Source organism: Lotus japonicus, chromosome 1, assembly GCF_012489685.1.
Source record: "Lotus japonicus ecotype B-129 chromosome 1, LjGifu_v1.2".
Classification (NCBI taxonomy): domain Eukaryota; kingdom Viridiplantae; phylum Streptophyta; class Magnoliopsida; order Fabales; family Fabaceae; genus Lotus; species Lotus japonicus.
In genome coordinates, this window is record NC_080041.1 from 120,604,301 (window position 1) to 120,627,520 (window position 23,220).

The following is a 23,220-nucleotide window of genomic DNA, read 5'->3' on the forward strand; positions in this document are numbered from 1 at the left end:
AATATTTTTTAAATGTATTTCTAATTTTTTTTTCTCATCAATAATACATATAAAACCAACCAGTGTCAGATCCCACTACTTGAGATTACTGGTGAAACCTCAACAAATTTAACATATTCTGTTGGTTATTCTTACATGGAATGTGATGGACATGTTATTTCAGTTGGGCATTAGAAAAGTTGAGAGGGTTTATTCAAATAAGTGATCCATTATCTCATGCTATTGTGACCAATAATATAATGCTTTGATGAATGCAATGAAAGTTATTTGCTCAAACTCACCCATTTGCTGAGATGATACGACAAAGATAAGAATGTATACAAGCTAAGTGAAAGTTACTAGTAAAACCTAAAGAAGTTTGGGACTCGGTGATGAATGTATGGAAAGACAAAATTTAGATTCTCCTAATATGGATTAGTTTGAAATTGGTTGGAGGCGATTTCAAAATATTTGTACTCGAATCATACATTTGTCGTCAAGTTTGAAGGATTTGTTTCAAAAGCGCGATGATATGTATTTTAATCGAGTATAGAGCGCGATAAGACTGTGGATCCAAGTTAGGAGGATTTAGGCCTTAACATAAGGCCCAACATGGTGTCATGCCCACTAGTATAACCTCTACACCTACATGGGTCAGAATACAAGTTCAAAATAAAATACAATCAAAGCCCAATTTACCTAAATAATAGATGAGCAGGAAAATACAATCTCAAAATGGAATACAATCATAGGAAAACGTACGATACTAGAAAATAATGAAGGAATCCAAAGAGTTTAAGAAGAGGATTTATCTACTGAATCCTCTAAATCTCTACTAGCTTAATTAGAAATAGTGTCTTAAATAATGATTCCAATAAACCCTCGACTGTCAAACCTTCCACTTCCATGCATGCACCGTGTCTTCAAGATGATTCGTCTTCGAGTCAATTCTTACATCATAAAAGACAATTTAAGCCATAATAAAACACTAGCATCACTACCTGAAAATTGGAAAAGTGCATCTCCTCTTGATCTAAAAGAAACTTAAAAATAAATAATATGATATAAAGATAATATGTCAAGAGGAGCGACATGAACAATATAAAAAGAAATGAGTAAGAAAAGCTGAATAGTAAAATTAAACTCTACAAAGGAACAAAAGTGTTTAAAAACTAGGATAAATGTAGAATAAATGCATTCACAAGATAGACTAAGGCACTAAAATATTTGACAAACCTCCTAAAGAAGATTGTCAAAAATGAAAGCTCACACCCTCATTCACATACTTAAGTTCTGATCATTCTTGAATGGACATAACTTTTACTCTATGTACTTGAATCTCAATAAAACGCAGTGCATAGTCTAAAAACACTGCAAGATCTAAGAGAAATGAACATTTATCAAATTCAACATGACTTTTTCCTTAAATTTATAGTGTTTAATTCCCCTAAGTAGCTATGAATGAGAATAAGACCGCCCAATCTATGCCCAACATGTTGAAATGTTGATAATCTTCTTTCTCTACCAGTAACTATGAATGTTTGTGTTGTTGGTAAGAACATTCACTGCTTCCCTACAATCAGACATACATACAACATTATGATACCTCAACTCCCAAGTATGCCTAAGACCAAATTCCAAAGCTATTAACTATGCAAGAAACTAATACCCTCACCAATACAATCCACCTGAAATCCATCTTCCATCCGGATGGCAAGGGGCCCTCCACCACCCATCTTGTTCACACCTGGAAGCCAGCACCCATCCAGTGTGAGACGCACCCTAGCTGGGTTTTAAACAGTAACCGTAGCACAAGGCAAACACTGTGAGCTCCAACTTTGCTTGTCTTAAAAGGCAAGCAAAATTTGACGAAGAACAAAATTAATATGTCAGTCCCAAATCTAAAAAATATTTATTTTCTCCATTTCCACAATCATCAAAGAATTGCTACATCAAGAGTATTATTTCATTGCTGGAATAATGTGAAGAACCAATTTAAAAATGCAATACTCCATAGAATCGCATGTAAAGTTCAAAGAAAATTACCAAACATCTCTCGAGTGCTAGCATTGCCAAAACAAGTGAACCAAGTCCTTGGTAACACCTTCTCAGGTTAGGAAATTTACCGAAGCATTTAGATGACAATGATGCCTCATAAAATTAGTTGGAAGAACATTCTTTCTAACCAACAATAAGAAAAAGTGAACCTTCTTAACGCACGACCGTTCCAGACAAATATATGACTAGGACTCCCATGATAAGCCATACAATCACAAGCCAATGATGGTACTATATAAGTCTTCGTTTGTTTCCATTACACAACCATCATTTCTCTCACCTGCAAGAGGAAATATGATATTCTGAAACTCACCCAGAATTTGCAAAGGAGCAACAATATTGAGCTGAACAAAATTCAAGACGGTAGATGTCGCCACACCCGATAAGATGAGTCATCCCTAAAAGCTTGACGGGCCAAAGAATTTGCTGCATTGTTCCTTTCACGAGGTACATAGACCACAACAACATCCCACTCCCATTTAAGCATCATTCGTACTCGCAAAATCGTTTCTTTCTCCCATAAGGTAGACGCATCTGAATCATTCAGAAGAGCCTCAACCACCTGCAAGCAATCAGAAACACACGATATAACCCTGACCACGTGACCAACTCCTAAACGTGCAATTCTGAGTGAAAAGCGCACTAATATATTGATATAAATATTACAATATTTTTTAAATATTTGTATAAAAATAATTATTGATATGAATATTTGGATGTTCATCTGGAATAGGAGTTAAGAGGTCATGAGCCCGACTCACATGTATAATTGTTCAACACTCTTAACCTAATATTATAAATACAAGAGATGTTGCAACTAGGAGAGTATCCCCCATAACACTATGTCTCTATCTCTCTACTCCTCTCTTTATTTACTAGCTTACTCTTTATTTTTATTCATAAGAATTATTACCATTATCCAAATAATAAAAAAATAGAGTGCGAAATAACACATTAGTAACAATTAATTAATCATTAGTATATAAATAAATCTTAAACAAAGCATGGCTTCCTTCCGCCATTACCTGCAAAAACATCGCTGAGAAATCGCACCGCACTCAGCTCTCAACTCTCAGTCAGCGACGGTCACAGCGGTGAAGTAAGCTCAGTCATGGACGCCAGACACCGCATCATCGGTAAACCCTCTCTCTCTCTCTCTCTCTCTCTCTCTCTCGCTCTGCATTGTTAACTTCCCTCCATAATTTTCGCTCACTTTCTCGCATTCTCTGTCTGTTTGGCTGCCATGAAAAATAAACAAATGGAGTGGGACCCCAGAAAGTAAAATGCATTGTTCAGAACCCCAAAGAAATTTAATTTTCAACGTCGGAACTGGGCACTGTTGTTGTTGTTGTGGGGTATTTCAAGTTGTCACCTTTTTCTAATTGTTTTTGTTTTTCTGATCATATGGGACGAGGACGAGGTTTGTTTTTCTGTGGCCGACAGTACTTGTGTGCTGCCTAGATTCTTGGTGACATATATTTGACCCTTTTTTATTTTGTTTATCATTTATTTCTCTGGTTTTGTATCTGGGTCTAGAAAGGGGGAAAAGAGTGTTTTATTTATTTATTAAAGGACATGTGACTGTTGATGGTGGTGTTATTAGTATTTGTTGAAGTGAAAATGGACCCATTGATAACTTCATAGTAGCACTTGACTATCTTTTTTTTCTTTTTTCTATTATGCCCCACTGGACCCTTCCAATGATTTTCCATGTTCATTCAGAGCTTTGTGTGTGTTGACTTGTTTAGCAAATTTAATTTAATTGACCTTTTTGCAGTTTAAAATGTGCATGCTCATTTGGAGTGTGTTGCCCTAGAGTTGCTTGTAATTGCATACCTCTGTGTGTTTAGCCATTTGATAACCTCATGTTATGTGTTTTCTCTAACAAGTAGCAGCTCTTTGGCATCTTGTGAGTTGTGACATTGCAGTGTATTTTGGTATCTTTTGTTAGAAATATAATATGAAACCATTTATGTGTCTTCACCAAACAGCTTACGCTTTTGGAACAGTTGGTTTTTGACATGGTATTAGAGTCTCTATAACCAAGTGGTTTGGAGTTCGAGCCTGCATTTTTCATGCTTCAAGCCCAATAGGCTTTTCGGATTGTTGGTTTATGACATCTTTTTCCTCTTGTTTATTTTGTTATAAGATGCATTTATTTTTCTTTGTGATCTCTAACATCTGATATAGTGTATGTTCTTATGATTAGGAATTTAAGAGCATTTAAACTTCAACGAATTTGAAAATGTTAATGTTTATATTCACTTTGAGTGCCATTGAATTATGTAATTTCCTGTGTTTCTGATGTACATGGCTCATGGCTGCAGATGTTATGTGAATAGCCTCTCTTACACAATTTTTCTGGTCAAAAGGGAAAATGAGAAATTATGACCTTTCCATGAATCCATGTTCTAATTAATTACTCTTGCTTTTTATTTTGAGTAATTATTGTTGCTTCTTTTGATTCTCTCAATGCAAGTAAAGGTTTAGTTCATTATTGTTGATTGCATTGATTACAGAATGTCACGGGATAAGGGATGCAGTGGATTTGGAACAACATATTCATTGTCTGGAAACTCAGGCTTACAGTTCTATTTTGAAAGCTTTTGTTGCTCAGTCTGATCTTCTTACTTGGGTAACTAAACCTGTTCTATGTGATCAAGTTTGAATCCTTCTTGAGCAAGCTCTAGCAAATTGTCTCTTTTTATTTAAGGTATCGGCCAATTTTTTTTTGTGCTGCTGCAGGGCAAAGAGGAGCTTATGACTGAGCTACGAAAGGAACTAAATATTACAGATGGTGAACATGCAGAAATCCTGATGAAAACCAACTCAGATGAGTCAATTAAATGGATAAGGTGTTTGCAAATGTTTTGCTGTTTATATTCTGATGCACAATTGTTTTGATAGTCATGATAAGTCAAATGCAGAATCTTGAATACTTTTTAACATTTTATGATGCAGGGGGCAGAGGAAACTGGGATCTCAGGTTCAGACCTATATCAAAGCTAATACTTCTAGCTGTCCTTCTGCTTCAATGAGAAGTTCAATTATAAGATTGAAAGCTCCGCCCTCTGCTGCATTTTATCCTCAGAAGAAAGTATCACGCAGCAAAGCTTCTCAGATTTCTATTCCTGTTCCTTCTTCGATGCCTGTGAGCAAATTGATCCCATACAACTTTGAAAATAGTTTATCTTGTAGTCTAGCTGCATTTAAAGCCTGTTTACTATAGATTCTGGAGACTTCAGGATCATAATTTAGGTCAACTTAGTGCTAGGAACAGCATGCTGACATGTATGGAAATTTTTTTGGGAATTGATGTTGGGGGCCCAAAAGTATATAATTGTAAAACTGTTGTGCTTTGCGAAATAAATTCTTACATTTCCTTATACAACATATTTACATAATCTTCTTCATTTTGTAGTTATATTTTACAATTATTTTTTATAGACACCTTTTGGGTAATGTGCCACTTGAAAACCAATTTTTCTAAGAATATCCAAAGATGTTTCACTTTTCTAGGACCAATTCTTACAGTATAAATTTGACTCCATTCATTTGCCTTCTAATAGAAGGGCAAACCTGGTGCTATAAAGCTCCCGCAATGCGCGAGGTCCAGGGAGGAGCCGGACCCACTTTGTGGATCTAATGTAGGCAGCCTTACCTTACATTTGCCTTCTAATATTGATTTGAATTTGTCTTCTAATGCTCCCTCTAAGGGTAAGTCTTTTATTTGAATTATGATAGAATCAATACTAATGATATTTTAAATTATGTGGCTGCATAAGGCTTGTATCCCTGATATATTTGTAATGTGTGGCGCTTGCTCAGAATTAGTTCCACTCCTGTTCTTACACTTTTCTGCTGCTGTTTCTTCATGCAATCCTTTATTTGGTAGTTTTGGTGAATACTAGTTGTGCCCTAGGTCTTTGGACCTATTCTTGATGATATGCTTTCATGTCTTCGTTAGAAGTAAAAACGCAAAATTTTGTGCCAGTTTGCAATCTATGCTATGCTATATTGTCAAGAATTTAGTTTGAGTTATCCTCAAAATTTAGAGGGTCATGCAATCTGTTCCTGTTAATTAACTTTACTAAGAAGAAAGGCTGGTTGAGCTATCCTCAAAACTTAGAAGGACTTGTACAAATTAACTGAGTTTATGTGGGAAGATATAATTTAAGTTATTATTTAAATAGTTAGATGCATATTCATTTTGTTTATGATTGTTTTTCCACACAACAGTATATGGGCACTGCTCTGAATGTTGTTTTCCACACACATTAGAGTAACATGTTTTGTTACTTCTTTTGTTTTTCTTCTTTTCTTGGATGGACACTTCTTAAGTCCACAACCTGCTTTGAATTGGTATCTATCATTATTTATAATTACTCTATAAAAACAATTGAGCCTCAGGCTTATTAATTGCCATTTTTTCTGTATCAGCCAAAATTTAATGGCGATCACTTGGATGCTAAATTCGCCCATCCAAAATTTAATGGTGATCTCTTGGCTGCTGAATTCGCCTATGAAAATGCAGAGAAATCTATCGAAATGCTCAATCATAATGTTCAGTTACCGCCTGTTGGAAAAGGGAAAGTGCCGAAAGGAAAATATCAATTGAAGAAGTACTTTCCCGCATCTGAGCCTCTCAAGTTACAGAACAGTTCTGATTTAATTCGGATCCGTGCAACAGATAGTGTTATCCATGATGTAAGAAAAATCCTTACTTCATATTATTTTTTATAGTTGTTATTGCTTTCCTTGTTTTCTATCATTAACGAGTACACATTTTTCTTATTCAACTATTTTAAAATTAGATGGGTTTACAAAAGGAAGTATATTGTAACCTAGGAAAAGTTATTTTGTTTTATTTGACATATGATGGGAGCCAAAAGGTTGATCCATTGGCCTATATACCCGCCAAGCCAAACAGCAGGGGTCCTGATGGTAGTTATGATTGACATTTGACAAATAATAGGCAGAACAGCTTAATGACAGTTAACATTTAAAATTAACTACAGGTTTATTATGAGTATATTTGATAGTAGGATTTGTAATTATGTAAGTGGTGTTGTCATATTGTATTGTGGTCCGAGAATACTCTTTGTTGGAGACTTTGGTATCTGGGACAACAGTGTATTGCTGTATTGTGTTGTATTGTACATGATTTTCGTGTTTAGTTCGTAATTATTCAATTTATCTCTGGTTCTCTATCAGCATATGAATCAACCTGGAATGATGGAATTACAAGAGTGAGGCATTTATGAAGGCTCATTTTGTGGTGAAATGAGGATATAGAAATTATAGTAGCTTCCGTATTAAAAAGCATTTCCTCATGGACTAAACTATTTAGAGAAATGTTAACACTAGACTCTTTATTATTGGGGAAATTCATGTGAGTCTCACTAAATCATGTGGGTTCCACTCACTAGTTGGTGGGAATCACATGAGTTTCACCCAATAATTCTATGTTTAAAAGAGTGGGTCACTGCTCTTTCCTCAATTATTTATCATGCTTGGTTTCATTTTAGTTTTTCCATTTCACGATTTGATGCCTGTCATTAAGGAAAAGTCTCACATTTGATTAGAAGTATGACCAAAATAGACCTTATATAGGTTCGGGTACTCCTCACCCTATGAGCTAGCTTTTGGGTTGAGTTAGGTCTAACTCGAATTCTTGTTGGAAGTTTAAGTGAGTATAGAGTTCTATGGGAAGTTTAAGTTAGGTCTAACTCGAGTTTTTGGTGGTTGTAGCTTTGGTTCATTGGTTCCCGTTCCCCTGCTTTTCTGGCTTCCCATGTCTATTGACACGTGTTTGAGCTGTTGGTTTGGCTACCAAGTACTTTTGGGCATTGATTAGTGTATGAGCCTTTGGTCCTGACTTGTGCTTGTGGAGCCTTTTTGGCGAACACTGTTACAAGCGTAATATAAAATCATTCACATGTCTTCCTGCAACAACTTAAGCTTTTGGGATATTGACTCATGACATGGTATCAGAGTCTTTAACTCTCTATGACCAAGGGGTGTAGAGTTTGATCCTTATTACCTCATTATTCCAATAAAAGTTTAGTTTCGGCACAAGGTAGGTGGATTTGTGCATTATCCATGCTTCAAGCTCAATGCGCTTTTGTGTGAGGGGGTCTGTTAGAAATATAATATTAAACCATTTTTGTTATTTACCCAACATCTTTAGCTTGTGGGATATTTGGTTCATGACAAACCAAGTGTCATGCAAGCTTCATGTTGGCCAAAATAGTCCTTATATATGGTAGCTTTTGGGATAGAGTTAGGCCTAACCCAATTGTTAAGATGGTATCAGAGCATATCCTATACTTGTTTCATTTATTAGGCCACCCAAAAAATGAGCCACTTGCAGATGCCCAGTCAAGCAAACTTCACACTCCATATATGTCCAACCCTGAGCATGAGGGATGTGTGTTAAGGTCTCACATTGACTAGAGATATGACTATATAAGTCCTTATATAGGGTAGCGCAATACTCACCCGAGAGCTAACTTTTGAGGTAGAGTTAAGCCCAATCCAAATAACTATATAGGGTTTTGGTATAAAGGGAAGAAAAAGAACACGTAGAGTAATATAAAACTATAGTGATATTGATATGAATGGTATGTTACTAAAGACAAAATCTGATCATTATTTGTAGTACTACTAGATTCTCAATCCTAATTAAATAAGAAAACAGATAATGAAATATAAGAAATATAGAAACCATTCGGCATTCCCATGAGATAATCTACAAAATCATAGATGAACAAAGATATAATTAAAAATTACAACATAATTTTCATGTATTCAAACAAATATATTATGCATTTAGCAATTAATTAACATGCATTGTATTTCAGATGTTCATTATTTCTCATTTCAGTGTGTTAATTCCTCATATTTGTCAGGTTGAGAAGATGCTTTCCAGTAGAGAGAAACCTGGCCCAGTTGATATTGAGAGAGCTAAGTGCACTCTCATGGTAACTCCTGCCTTTTGACTCTTTAAGATGTATTGAGTTATGTATTTCTATTCAGACAATGCTGAATAACAGGTTATTATATGAATGTATGATTTGGTCCAGGAGCAAGAAAGAGCTTTACTTGAAGCACTTGGTAAAGTGGAAGATGTGTTAGAGAGGAGTAATGAAAATACAAGCCAGATGACGAATGGATTAATGTGTGGCTTTCCAGATGATGCATCTAATCAGATGCAATACTGCACAATGTCCAAGAACACTCTTGGAGGACAAGAAGTGAAAATACAACCCAATTTCAGTGGACAGAGAGGTAGGTTTAAGGATTCATTCTGATCCTTGCGATCTTGATGGTGATTTCCCGGCACAGACATTGAACTTCTCATTCTGATCTATACAACTCAACAGATATATGATGCTTTTTTCAGTTGTTGAATCAGCTTAGTGAACAGTTTCCTTGTTTAAGAGGTAGATATTTTGAATTTAAGCTAGAAGCTTACCGGGACATGTTTAAACACTTGTTATAGTATACTTCTCCTAACAGCTTAGTTAAATGTAAAGGAGACTCCAATCTCTTTCTTTTATACTACTCCTATTAGCTTAGTTAAACTTAAGTGTAAAGAAGAATCCAATCTCTTTCATTCTTCAGGTAGGAATTCATATTTCTTATGATTTGCATCATGTTAGTTCGTATTTCTTGTCAGTTGCATCATATTTTAAATCATATGGTTGGTTTTATGGTATGATTCATTTAAAATAAGCATGTTTTTTATACAGGACATGTGGAGTGTCTCTTTAGTTATTTGTAGGATGAGTCTCTTTCGATCTTCATTTCAGCTGAATTGATTTATCATCTTTTTCCTTTTCCTTAATTTTTTTAGGTCGCGTTGGTACATATAGCAGACTTTTAAATGGTGACAGTTCCCCCACATGGGTTCTTTGTTAAAGTGATGCTTTTTGTTTTGTTTTGAGTTTATTTTGGTAGGGACAATGCTAAGTTGAAGATAACGGAGGGTGTCTTGACAAAAAAAAAATGTAGTGTCACAGCATTTTGTTTAAGGGAATGTTGCAGTATATTAGTTGTGCTTATGGATGAAAATTTTTCACCTTAAAATAAACGGGGATACCCACGGGACCGCCCCGTTTTGGGGTCCCGATCTCGGAGACTTTTTCTCCGTGGGTACAAGGATGAAAATGTTGTCGAGAAAAATTTGGGGACCGGGATGGAGATCAATGTTTCTGCCCCGTGAAGTTCTCGCGAAAATACAATGTTTTGAGTGTTAGGTTTTACATTTTGAATGAGTTGAATGTTAAACTATACATTTTAAATTGATTATTTTATAAATATCACATATCGTGTGTTGAATTCTGTATAATATTATTTTAACTATTACTACCTCCGTTCCTTATTAACTGTCAACTTTGAAGAAAAAAAATTGTTCCTATATATCTGTCAACTTACAGTAAATAAAGAAAGATAAAATACATTCTAAATGGTGAAATAGGAAAACAAATAATACTTTTATGAAAATCAACACAATTAATTTCTTTCCTTAATTTGGGTGAACCTTCTCTTCCTAGACAGATATATATATAGGAACAGATGTAGTATATATTTCTATTGAATTTGATGTAGCGTGTTATTCCTTATGGTGTTCTAATTTATTGGATAAACTTCCGTGTTTTATATATTTAATTTAACATTTTAAAAAATTTAATGCCGTGTTTGGGGAATGTGGAGAACGAGGGTGAGGCACTAAAAATTCAACCCGCACATAAGGATTTAGGACAGAGTGAAAAGAGTGTAGAATCCGCTCCATACCACGTGCAACCTTGGTGATGGTGAACATTTTACTAGTGGATTAGTTCAAGAGGATAATTGCTGGCTGTAATGAGAAGAAGAGGGTACGAAATAAAACAGCAACAAGAGAGCCACAAGTAAATGTTTGATGGTTCAAAACAGGAAACTTATATCAATGACCGATCAAGTAGCGTAATCAATGCTGACAATGTTGTACGTTCTTGGGAAGTTTCCATAGCTCAACTTGTTATAGAGACGCGGAAAACTTGAGGGTGAGCAGTGAGCACGAACAAGTAACTACAAATTCAATGCTGCTCTTGTTGTTCTTGGGAAGTTTCCTTAATTGAACTTATTAGAGGTTCTTCATGATGAAAAACTTGGAGTGAGTGCACGAATAGAGTGAGATGGGGAACTAATTTTTTGTATAAACATAATGCCTTCTAGGTACAATTAATTACAAGTTTATATTACTAATAAAATAATTTTGGTATGAGTTTTATATTTTTTTGTTCTAATAGTATAATATCTTTACTTTTGTTTGATAAGCTTATAAATACTATGCTCATCACGCAAGAATTAGTCAAGAGTGAGATTCTAAAATGCAATTACAACTACTTAAATAGGCCTAAAGACTTAGAATTTGAATTAAGTATAATTTTAACAAATAAAAAAAGAAGCTAAATTCTTAAAATTTAAGTTAGATCTAACTTTACTTCAAAAAGTAGTCCTACCATGAAAACTTATTTAAATAAAACCCAACAAATTGTTCAACTAATTTAGAAGGTTGAACTTGAACTTTCATCTCCTTATTAATCACTAAAATATTGATTTTTAAACTCATTATTATCTATCATGACATAATATTTATAATTTATTACACTAAATAATTACTTATTTGTAAATTTTAAGAGAGGTGACCATCATGACTCATGAGTGCACAAAAATGTTTCTTAAAGTTTAAGTTAAGCGTGCGTAGAAGCTACTTCTAGTGGTATTTGCTATGGGGAATGCAAATTCAAACACATTGTAAGTAAAGTTCTAAATAACTTTGATAGGTTCAGTTTGGCTTCATTCGTTTCCCTATGTACGTCCCCTTTATTATCCACACAATTGAACATGCCTAACTCTTATCACACACATGGGATGGGCAACGGTAGCACAAATTGTGTTTTGCTTTGTAATGAAACAATATGTAAAGTTTTTTGGCCTACCTTTGATATTCCAATACCAGTACTGCAAGAACTCTTGGAGTTAAATTTCCTTTTTCTGTCTTCTTCCTCAAACAATCAGATTCCTCTTCTTTTAATTTTAGTACTGCCCATACCCCATAGTTAACAAGTATCTATACACATCACTTCTAAGTTCTCACTTCTCACTTCATATGTTCACCCTGCCACCACATCCTTAAGAAAAACTGCCCTATATGGCAGCTTTCATCTCTGAGTTAAAGCTTCAATCCAGAAAACTCATTGTTTTCCTCAACATATCTTTCATCTTCCTCCTCTGTCTCCTTCTAAAAGCTTACCTCCATCCACCAAACTCAAATTTTCATGGCCAGCCCAACAATGTTCCCCTCACAACCATCTTCAACCATGCTAGGTTGCTTAGTGATGTTACTCTTGATGGCTGCACTGACCTCCATAAGTATTCAGATTACACTTCTAAGTGCTCATATGTCAAAAGCCATCTTGATTGCAGGTCAAAAGGGTACATAAACTATATTCTAATCTTCTATTGCAATCTAGGCCAGTCCCCAATTTTAGGACATGTTCTCCTTGCCTTGTGGCTTGTGGTTTTGTTCTATCTTTTAGGTGACACAGCTTCCAATTACTTCTGCAATTCCTTAGAAGGATTGTCCAACATCTTGAGGCTCTCTCCCACTATTGCTGGGGTAACCCTGCTTTCTCTGGGAAATGGGGCTCCAGATTTTTTTGCAAGCATGGTTTCCTTCACAGGATCTAACAGCAATGGTGAAGTTGGTCTTAACAGCATTCTTGGAGGGGCTTTTTTTGTGTCTTGCCCTGTCTTGGGGATTATAAGCATTCTGATTAGCACAAAAGATGTTGCAGTTGATAAGGCCAGTTTCATCAGGGATGTACTTTTCTTCCTTTTCTCTCTGCTCACCCTCCTCATCATCTTTTCCATTGGTAAAATCACCTTGTTTGGTTCAATCTGCTATGTTTCTCTTTACTTCCTTTATGTCTGTGCTGTCTCAGCTACACATCTTTTCTATGGTGGAGATACTATAGAAAGGGAATTCAAAGTCATGTCTTTGGATGAGTTACTAGAGTCTGGCAATGGCATACCACTGTTAGGCTATGTTGATGATGAGAAAGAGAAACCAAATTTGGCAGAAAAAGTGGTTGTTGAAGATATGGAGGAAATGCCAGAATGTATTTACTTGGGGAAGTTTCTACAATTACTAGAGTTACCTCTTTGGTTACCAAGAAGGCTTACTATACCAGTGGTTTGTGAGGACAAGTGGTCTAAGCCATATGCTGTTATATCTGTCACATTAGCACCAGTTTTGTTGGCTGCACTTTGCAATGTCCAGAGGGAAAGATTAGGTTCAAGGAACAGTCTTGTTATGTACTTGGTAACTGCTTTGATTGGCATAGTTTTGGGGAATATGGCATGTGTGACTACAAAGAGATGTAGCCCACCAAAAAAGTCATTGTTTCCATGGCTAGCAGGGGGTTTTGCTATGAGCATAACATGGACTTATATTCTTGCTCAGGAGCTGGTTTCCCTGTTGGTTTCAATAGGGAACATCATTGGGATTAGCCCTTCAATCCTAGGGTTAACTGTCCTAGCTTGGGGTAACTCTCTTGGTGATTTGATAGCCAATGGTGCCATGGCTCTGAATGGTGGGGCAGCTGGGGCCCAAATGGCTGTTTCTGGTTGCTATGCTGGGCCCATGTTTAACACTTTGATGGGCTTAGGCTTTCCTCTTGTTCTCTCTGCATGGTCTGAACATCCAGAGCCTTATGTCATTCCTAAGGATAATTCTCTCTATCAAACCATTCTGTTCTTGATGGGAGGGGTGCTTTGGGCACTTGTGATATTGCCAAAGAAGAATATGAGGCTGGATAAAGCATTGGGAGCAGGGCTCTTGAGTGTGTACCTGTGCTTTCTGTTTATAAGGATAGCCATGGCTATTGGTTTTCTGAAAGTCTAGATGTGGTTTCTAAGGGGAAACATGGGTCCATATATTGTGGCCCCTCTCAAGAAATTTATCATACATAGCAAAATCAGCATTTTCAGTCTGTAAATTCATTTATCTTTTGTTTTATTTCTAGTTATTTATGAGTCATTTAACATTATAATTGTAAGTAGGTACTTATCTAACTTGATCATAAAAGGAATTTCTTATCTACTCCTTTGTCCCCATTTGGTAACTTCATCACTCTCCCATCAATCAATTTGTGTTAAGTTAGTTAAAAACAGAAAACATGAATATGACAGATATAAACTTAAACTAGTAACAGTTATGTGCACACACAAAAAAAAAAGAACTGCTTCAATTGAAAAAAGCCATGTTTGGCTAATAAATTGCAGAATGCTCTATGCAGAAAAAAAAAATTGCTAGAATTTAAAAAAGATATCTCATAAAATTAAATTAAGTATAAGAGATGTGAATTTGTAATTCAGGCAGTGTTTTGGTTTGGGATTGGAGGAGAACACCCTATCTTCTACCTCAGCAAAGAAAATAAGGATCATATGTGATATTGTCTTGTCACAGTTGATGTCCTTTAACATACTAAGATAACAAAGTGGGCCAGTTGAAATGGGTTGAAATGATAAGAAAACAACTTGATAATTGGCAGTTTTGTTCATGTTTCACCCATCAGGCTTAACTACCGAATTTTTGCAATCATGTATGCTTCTGAATACGTTCCAATCAATCAACAAGCTGTGATGAAGGTCTGAGTTTTAGATTAAAGGCATGTTGTAACAAATCACAATCATTACCATAACTTTCACTTAAATTAGTTCTTTTTATTTGGCTGAGGAAGGTCAGTTTCTGTCTTATTTGGAACTTATGGTCACATGCACTATCATCAAAGTATAAACATCATTTTCAGCATCGCAGCGATTGACATTAATTTCTAAAAGACTTTTGTTATATTAATCTCTCGTTGTCTTTCATCACATTTTTCACTCACTTTCCTATTCTATTCATATCGCTTTTCTTTCTATCTTACTTAAGTTATAAGTGGATTTGAGATGTAAAGATAATTATTTTTCTTTCTGAAACGCACAAGCATAAACCTTTATGGAAGAGAAGTGCGTGTTTTCATACTAGAAGATGTTATTTCGCATAACTTCATGCAAAATATAGTATGTTTTGATAATTGTTGTCGTCGGTACTAACGAACCGTTGGTGCTAATTTCAAATAAAAAAGTGAACAAAACTCTTATTGTAATTTAAAACAAATGTATTTTCACATTAACTCAATTGATATCAAAGACACACTTACAATACAAGTTCATCCAACTTGGGGCAATATAAAGAACAAACTGGGATAGGTTTGCCTGAACCAAGAGCAAAATCCAATGTGTTTTACTTGTCCAAATCATGATGTGGTCCATTTCTAGCTTGTTGATTTTCTATTGGAGACAATGCACAATCGGCATATAGGCTTAACGGAATGCGGGAAAGGTATTATCCCAGGATAGATAGTCCAGAGTGGAAGCAACTAGACACTATCAAAATGATTGGGTTATCATCATTTCCATCTTGAACACAAGATAAAATAAGATATATCATATTCTTGACAACAAAATAAATCCTATAAATAAAGAAGGTAAAGAAAAATAATAAGTTTTGGAAAGAAATTACACTAACCCCCAAAATTCACTCACATTTAGAAGAAATGTACGTTCTTAAAAGAAAAAGTATTACAATGAATGATTTGTTATAGAAAAAAGAGAAAAATTGGAAGAGTAAGCGAATGAATGAGATAAAAGAAAAAATAAGATATGAATGTATTAAATTAACAAAATCCAAAAGTTTTAGTAGTGTGGTTCGTCTCTAATAGCTAATTACTCACAGAAATCACATTAGTTCAAACATTTTTATTAGATAATAGGCTTAAATGCACTTTTGGCCTCATGTTTTAACTTTTTGCGATTGTCAACCCTTATCTTTTTTTTCTACGAATGAGAACCCTATTCTTTCAAAACGCTGCACCGTTTACCCTTCCGTCCAAATCCGTCAAAAACTTGACGGAACACGCTGATATGACCTTCCACGTGGATAAAAGGGGGATTTAAAAAAATGGCTTAAATGCACTTTTGGACCCTCAAGTTTACATTTTTTGCGATTGTTGACCCTGATCTTATTTTTAGTTTGAATGGAGACCCTAATCTTTCAAAACGTTGCACCGTTTACCCTTCCGTTGGAAGGCCAGGTAAGTGGGTTCCGTCAAGGTTTTGACGGATTTGGACGGAAGGGTAAACGGTGTAACATTTTGAAAGATTAGGGTCTCCATTCGTAGAAAAATAAGATTAGGGTCAACAATCGCAAAAAATATAAACTTGGGGGTCGAAAAGTGCATTTAAGCCTAGATAATAGTATATGTTTGTACAACTAGAAACTAGGAGATATGTTATTTGAATTTCCATTGCTATCACTATATTATATTTGCTAGCTTATTTTTCAAGATGTGTTATAGGCAGAAGGGTGGTTGAAAAGGTGGAAATAAAGTGTTTAAAAAATGAGGGGTGTATATATCATGAATAATTATATCTTCACACCTCTAAAAAATGAGGTGTGAAGAGGTGGAGGAAGATATAGATGGGAAGAAAGGAGGGAAATTAAAGATGTGATATGTGATTTAATTAATAGAAAAAAGATAAATAGATAGAAATGAAGGTAGAAAAGAAGTGGAGAGGTGTGTATATATCATAACTCATATATCATTGTTTTTTTTTTTTTGAAATAAACTCATATATCATTGTTGGTACTAGAGTACTAAAGTTTTTTGCGCAGGTATGACACTGGTTGAGTTTAAATCGCTAGAAATAATATATATATATATATATATATAGGGGAATGCTAACTTACTCCCACTTAATTTTGTGAAGGAGTAAGTTAGCAACCAACACCTTTTTCTTTTAGACAAAATACTCCAAAACTCTCTCTCATTGAAGACAATAAAGTGAGGTTACCAATGTAAATTTTGCTTACTCAAACTTTTTTAATTTTAAATCTCAACTTTTCTCTCTCCTCATTTATCATCTTCTTCCACCTTTCTCTGTGAAATTATGTAACGCCCCCTCTCCTCATTTTTCATCTTCTTCAACATTTATTGGCATAAAGTGACACCCCTTCCTCTGCTCATTCTTGTTTCTACAAATTTGATTTCTACAAGTTGGATTTTGGAACTGAACATTGTTGACTCCATGAGGGATAATTAATTGAAGGTCATGAGAGGTTTAATCTACCACCAATTTTCTCGTGCAATTTTTTCCTTCCTCTTAAATCACGTAACTTAATCTATGCAAGAAAACCATAGAAACGGACTAACAATGGCTGGTTCTTGGCAAGGAAAGAGATAGATTGCATCTTTTGTCAATTTAAGTGATGGAGGTTAAAATGGTGAAGGAAAGAAAGTGGGCAGAACGTGGAAAAAAACAAAAAATTTAAGAAGAGAAATGGGTAGCCGGAAAGAGAAAAGGGGTGGAAAGGCAAAATTACTGAAACACCTAAAGTTTAAGTGTTTTTAAAAATAAAAAGTGGGGGTATTTTTTGTTTAAAAAAAAAGGTGTTGGTTGCTAACTTACTCCTTCACAAGTGGGAGTAAGTTAGCATTCCCCATATATATATATATATATATATATATATATATATATATATATATATATATATATATATATATATATAACTTCAAACCCACCAAGAAACAAAATATGTTTTGTGATTATTATTTTGAAATATGTAATAACATGAGTTCAAAAAAAATGTAATAATATAAATTATGTTTTTTATTACCAACTTGGATTGGCACAACTAATTTTAGGTTACGGGTTTAACTTTCACGCTTTATTGATTGAGAGTTCGAATTTCTTGCGCCTTGTAACTAAAATCTTAATTACTAGTGAACAACAACACACATTAGCGGGTCTCCCCAGCATATTACATGCCCAATAATCTGAAAGTGTTTTCACTTCATTCTACTAATACAAGTATTTTTTTTAGAACAGGAACATGAGGATGAACACTATAATAGCATAGTCATTGTCATTCCTAACCACACTATCGGGTTCCAATAATTGAGCTAGATTCGTAATAAGCACTAATAATTGAATTAAGGAAACGACATACGCAATGATGGTGATTTTTCTCGTTTCAATCAACTACAAAGCCAGTGATGCTATTGCTAATGGACATAAAACAATAGATGAAAACAAACAAGACATGGTTTTGAAGGACCCAAAATTCGGTACGAACGTGATTCCTTCCTAAACATGTTTCACATGCTGCAAATCATATTTGGTATTTAGTACAAATAATTTTTTTTAATTAGTACAAATAATTATCATTAGAATGTACTTTAAAAAATTATCATTATAATGAGTATAGAAAGAAGAAATGGATAACAATATACGAGTGAAATCTACGTAAGTTTTATTAATAATTTTTTTGTTTTTTTGTTTTTTTTTTTGTTTTTTTACAGTGATTGCATATGTGGTTTGCATATAAATTAACCAATTAAACTCGTTCATATAAATTTTTTTTTATAAGCAAAAGATACAATTTTAAAATAGATTGTAAAGTACACAATGTGCAATGTAGATTGAATAAAAATCTCAACTCCAAAAGAGAAAAAGGCCTAAAGAACTAATAAATCCTGAAAAAATCCAATGCATCAAACAAGAACCCAACCATCAAACTGTAAACCAAATAACAACACCTAGAATAAAAAAAAAAAAACTCAAAAACGAGCATCAGCCAACCACTAGACAAAGCCTCTACACGGTAATGAAAGACAACAATAAGTTTAACAAAAATGGATCCTATCGAGTTGCACCGACCCCGAAAAATAGTGACCCAAAGCAGCGTCATTGTCTTCCTCTTCAACGCCACCAACACGGTAATGAAAGACAACAATAAGTTTAACAAAAATGGATCCTATCGAGTTGCACCGACCCCGAAAAATAGTGACCCAAAGCAGCGTCATTGTCTTCCTCTTCAACGCCACCAACACCTACGTCAACACCTCCACGAAAGCTGACAACGATGAATGGAACAGCCGATGATCAGCCGATAATAGGGAACATTCTTTTATAGACCAATGTTTTTTTTGTTCACCAATGCTCATAATTCTTATGTAAAGAGAACGGTAAATACTACCATACCACAATTGTATCATATCTTAGTGACTTGGACCAATTAAAAAACGTTTTACTGTAAGTTTTGACTTTTTATTTTATTTTTTAAAAAATATCTAAAAATATAAAAAAAATAGAAAATTGATAATTAAAATTGTCAGCTTGGGTTAAGTTAACCTAGTGTGGTTAACATTAATGAGGATTTTGAATTTCAACATTAAGGAGATGATAGGAAAATTGAGATTATTGAAGTTTCCAGAAGAGGGAAAATAGAGAGAGTTAGGGTTCATCATCTGGGCTGTTGTTGATCGTCGGCGGCGGCCCCATCCCGGAGGTTGAGGTTGCTAGCCTAATGAAGCAGCTTCTTGAAGCCATCACGCATTGTCACCGGCTCGGCGTCGCGCACCATGATGTGAAGACGGATAATGTTTTGTTTGGTGCCGGTGGAGATCTGAAACTGGCGGATTTTGGTTCGGCGAAGTGGTTTGGTGACGGGAGGAGGATGAGTGGGGTGGTTGGGACGCCGTATTACGTCGCACTGGAGGTTTTGATGGGGAGGGAGTATGGAGAGAAGGTGGATGTGTGGAGCTGTGGAGTGATTTTGTACATAATGTTGAGCGGGACGCCGCCGTTTCAGAGATTTTTGAGGCGGTTATTAGGGGGAATCTGAGGTTTCCTTTAGAATCTTCCGGAATGTTTCTCCTGCTGCTAAGGATCTCTTAGAACAAGCATTGAGTATGTTCTTGTTACTTTCAATTGAGATTTTGATTTTTGTGTGGTTAATTTCAATGGGGTTTTGATTCTGATTCTTGTGGATTTTGATTTTCAGGGCACCCTTGGTTCTTGAGTGCTGGTGATACTGCTAGTGTGACTTTAGAAAATGTGGAGGGTTTTACCGGAAGGAAATTGTTGGAACATTTTGTCATGCATTTTGTCAAAAACAACTGATTGTCGAAGCAGATGCCGTGGCATCTGATTTCGTGAAGCTAGGACATCAGTCCTTTGCTGAAGTTTAATTTTGTGGGCCCTCTGAAGATTTGCTGAAGATATGTTTTTGAGTTACTTGAGGAGCAAGTAGCTATTTCAGAAGGGTTTTAATTGTTGGGTTGTTATTTGTTGAAACAATCTTTGATAAAAGATTTGTTTCTATCTTTACTTGGGAAAAACGCAACAAGATCTTTGGAGATTCTGTTTTGATTTGATTATTGTTGCAATCTGTTACTTCAGCCCAAGCAAACCCTAGTGCCTACCTGCTGCTGCTGAAGTCTATAAAAAGGATGAAGACCTAAAGCTTGAAGACCACTGAAGCTAATAGAGAGAGATCAAGTGTTTTAGGGTTGTTCATTGTTCTTTATCCTTGTTTCTTGTGAACAAACTTTGCTCCATGATTCTATAAAGCAAAGTTGTGTTCTGTGTTCTTTAATTCTTCAAACTCTGATTGTTGATTGTTTGTTACCAATCACTGTGGCAGTGATTGAGAGAAAGGGAGAGGGACTCTCATACTTAGGTTGAGATACTAAGTAGAAATACACTTGGGTAGATTAGGAAGTGAACTATGAACTGTGGTGTTCATGAGTGTCTGTAATTCCTGAATCTTGAGATAGTGGATTTCCTTTCTTTGGGTGCAAACCCTCCAGACGTAGGTGAAGTTTCACCGAACTGGGTTACCAATCTTCTGTGTTCTACTTTATTATTTTTCTGGTTTTGTTACTGTTAGTCAGTTGTCGAACCGGTTGTCCCAGCATCGCGTTCGACATCTGTCCTGTGCGAGAACTGTATTTACAATTGGTATCAGAGCAGGCACCCTACTCTGTTGGGTGAGCTCCAGGGAATATATTCTGTTCTCAAGGACAACATTATGGATGCAAGAAGATCAATTTATATGCCACCAATTTTGGATGGTACCAATTATGACTACTGGAAGGCTCGAATGATGGTGTTTCTCAAATCTATGGACAGTATAACATGGAAGGCAATAGTCAAGGGATGGAAACATCCTGTGATAGCATCCACAACTGAATTGAAGCCTGAAGATAAGTGGACAAAGAAAGAAGATGACGAAGCTCTTGGAAACTCCAAAGCCTTGAATGTTATTTTTAATGGAGTTGACAAAAATATGTTCAGGTTAATTAACACATGTACTGTGGCTAAAGAAGCATGGGAGATTCTCAAGACTGCTCATGAAGGAACATCAAAAGTACGCATGTCAAAGCTTCAACTTCTTACAACTCAGTTTGAAACTATGAAGATGAATGAGGATGAATCCATATATGAGTTTCACATGCGAATAAGGGATCTAGCCAACTCTTCTTTTGCCCTAGGGGAACCAATGTCTGAAGAAAAGTTAGCAAGAAAGATTCTCAGGTCTCTCCCCAAGAGGTTTGATATGAAGGTAACTGCCATTGAAGAAGCCCAAGACATCAGTAACATCAAGGTTGATGAACTCATTGGTTCCTTGCAAACCTTTGAGATGTCTCTTAATGGTAGATCTGAGAAGAAGGCGAAGAGTATAACCTTTGTGTCCAACACTGAAGAAGATGAAGATCAGAGGGAGAAGGATACTGATGCAAACATTGCAGAAGCTGTATCATTACTTAACAAAGCGTTGAAGAGTTTGGGCAGAATGTCAAATACAAATGTCCTGGACAATGTGTCGGACAATGTGAAGAATACTGAATTTCAACTCAAAGATAAACATGAGAATGATACAACCAAGGCTATTCATGTAAAGGCTCTCATTGGGAAGTGCTATTCTGATGCTGAGTCAAGTGATGGTGATGAGGAAGAACTAGTTGAAACCTACAAATTGTTGCTGGCTAAGTGGGAGGAATCATGTATGTATGGTGAGAAAATGAGAAAAGAAGTCAAGGATTTGATTGCTGAGAAGAAGCAACTTCAGAGTAATAACTCCAGTTTGCAAGAAGAAGTAAAGACCATCAACAAGTTGCGTGAGGAGAATGAGAAACTTCAGATCACTAATGCAAAACTGCAGGAGGAGGTAACATTACTGAACTCAAAGCTTGAAGGTATGAAAAAGTCTATTCGTATGATGAATAAAAGCACTAATGTGTTAGAGGAGATTTTGGAAGTTGGGAAAACAGTTGGAGATATGGAGGGGATAGGCTTCAGCTACAAGAGTGCAAATAAGTCTGCTTCATCTGAAAAGCAAACTAAGCAACCAATGTCAGACCCAATGTTGCATCATTCTGTACGACATGTGTACCCTCAGTTCAGAAAATCCAAGAAATCTACTTGGAGATGTCATCACTGTGGAAAACTTGGTCATATAAGGCCCTACTGTTACAAGCTATATGGATATCCTCAGTCTCATGATCAACCAAGGACTAATCCACAAGTAGCTCCAACAAGGAAAGAATGGAAACCAAGTGGGCTTAAAGAGAAGGAGAAGAAAGAGATTGTGAAGGCTCCTAGGCATTTTCTCATGACCAACAAGGATGTTGCTCTTCTTAAATCTCAGAGTTCTGGTGTAGATGTTATGAAGGAATGGAGGAAGAAATTTGTTGCTGCAAGTTCTCTTGAAGGTTCAAATGCACCATCAACTGTTCATGCAAGCATAGGTGAATCTGTAAGTGCAGATCCTAATGCTATTGTGCCTAGTGTGATTCATGAGATATCAGTTGAATCTGTTTCTGTTCCAAATGTTGAACCCCATGTTGACACATTAGTTGAGACTACTTCAGATGTGAGTATGGGACCCTCTGTTGGAAATCCAAACCCCATTGTTGACACATCTGAACTTGATCTCCAAATCCATCAATCTACCTTGGGTTCTGAACCATCTACCGTTTGCAAGAAGTCAGTTGTTGAAAGTGTTCATGAATTGTTGTCATTCTGGTCTTAGAAGTGATGGGTTGTTTATGCTGTGCTACCTTTGCCAAATTTGTGCTAAAAAGGGGGAGTAGTTTTCAGACGTTTGTGATTTAGAAGTTTGTGATTCAGATGTTTGAGTTTTCAGAAGTTTATGTTTCAGATGGTTTCAGCTGTTTTGAAGTTTCAGAAGTGTGTGAACAGTGTTTTCAGATGTTTATGTTCAGAAGCTTGTGGTTC

At 35.7% G+C, this 23,220-nt stretch overlaps 3 protein-coding genes across 3 annotated transcripts; all 3 read left to right on the top strand.

The window, feature by feature from the left end:
* The first annotated feature begins 3,148 nt into the window (after positions 1-3,148).
* LOC130722438 (uncharacterized) lies at positions 3,149-9,585 on the top strand. Its single transcript, XM_057573164.1, has 7 exons — positions 3,149-3,173; positions 4,557-4,672; positions 4,783-4,892; positions 4,999-5,188; positions 6,478-6,744; positions 8,949-9,020; positions 9,123-9,585. The coding sequence occupies exons 1-7, from the start codon at positions 3,149-3,151 to the stop codon at positions 9,348-9,350; spliced, it is 1,008 nt and encodes a 335-aa protein (XP_057429147.1). The 3' UTR covers positions 9,351-9,585.
* Positions 9,586-11,854: 2,269 nt separating this feature from the next.
* Positions 11,855-14,195, top strand: LOC130729934 (cation/calcium exchanger 1-like). Its single transcript, XM_057581786.1, has one exon. The coding sequence runs from the start codon at positions 12,239-12,241 to the stop codon at positions 13,991-13,993; it is 1,755 nt and encodes a 584-aa protein (XP_057437769.1). The 5' UTR covers positions 11,855-12,238; the 3' UTR covers positions 13,994-14,195.
* A 4,635-nt stretch (positions 14,196-18,830) lies between these two features.
* Positions 18,831-23,014, top strand: LOC130722443 (uncharacterized). The gene is given in 7 exon segments (XM_057573176.1): positions 18,831-18,914; positions 19,436-19,784; positions 19,787-19,828; positions 19,831-19,887; positions 19,982-20,041; positions 22,227-22,360; positions 22,478-23,014. Coding segments are annotated over 7 exon segments (1,263 nt in total).
* The last annotated feature ends 206 nt before the right edge of the window (positions 23,015-23,220 follow it).

Coding starts and splice junctions, on each gene's coding strand:
- LOC130722438 (XM_057573164.1), top strand. CDS start 3,149: ATGGACGCCAGACACCGCATCATCG. Junction 4,673..4,782: donor AGTCTGATCTTCTTACTTGG/GTAACTAAACCT, acceptor GTGCTGCTGCAG/GGCAAAGAGGAGCTTATGAC. Junction 4,893..4,998: donor GAGTCAATTAAATGGATAAG/GTGTTTGCAAAT, acceptor TTTATGATGCAG/GGGGCAGAGGAAACTGGGAT.
- LOC130729934 (XM_057581786.1), top strand. CDS start 12,239: ATGGCAGCTTTCATCTCTGAGTTAAAGCTTCAATCCAGAAAACTCATT.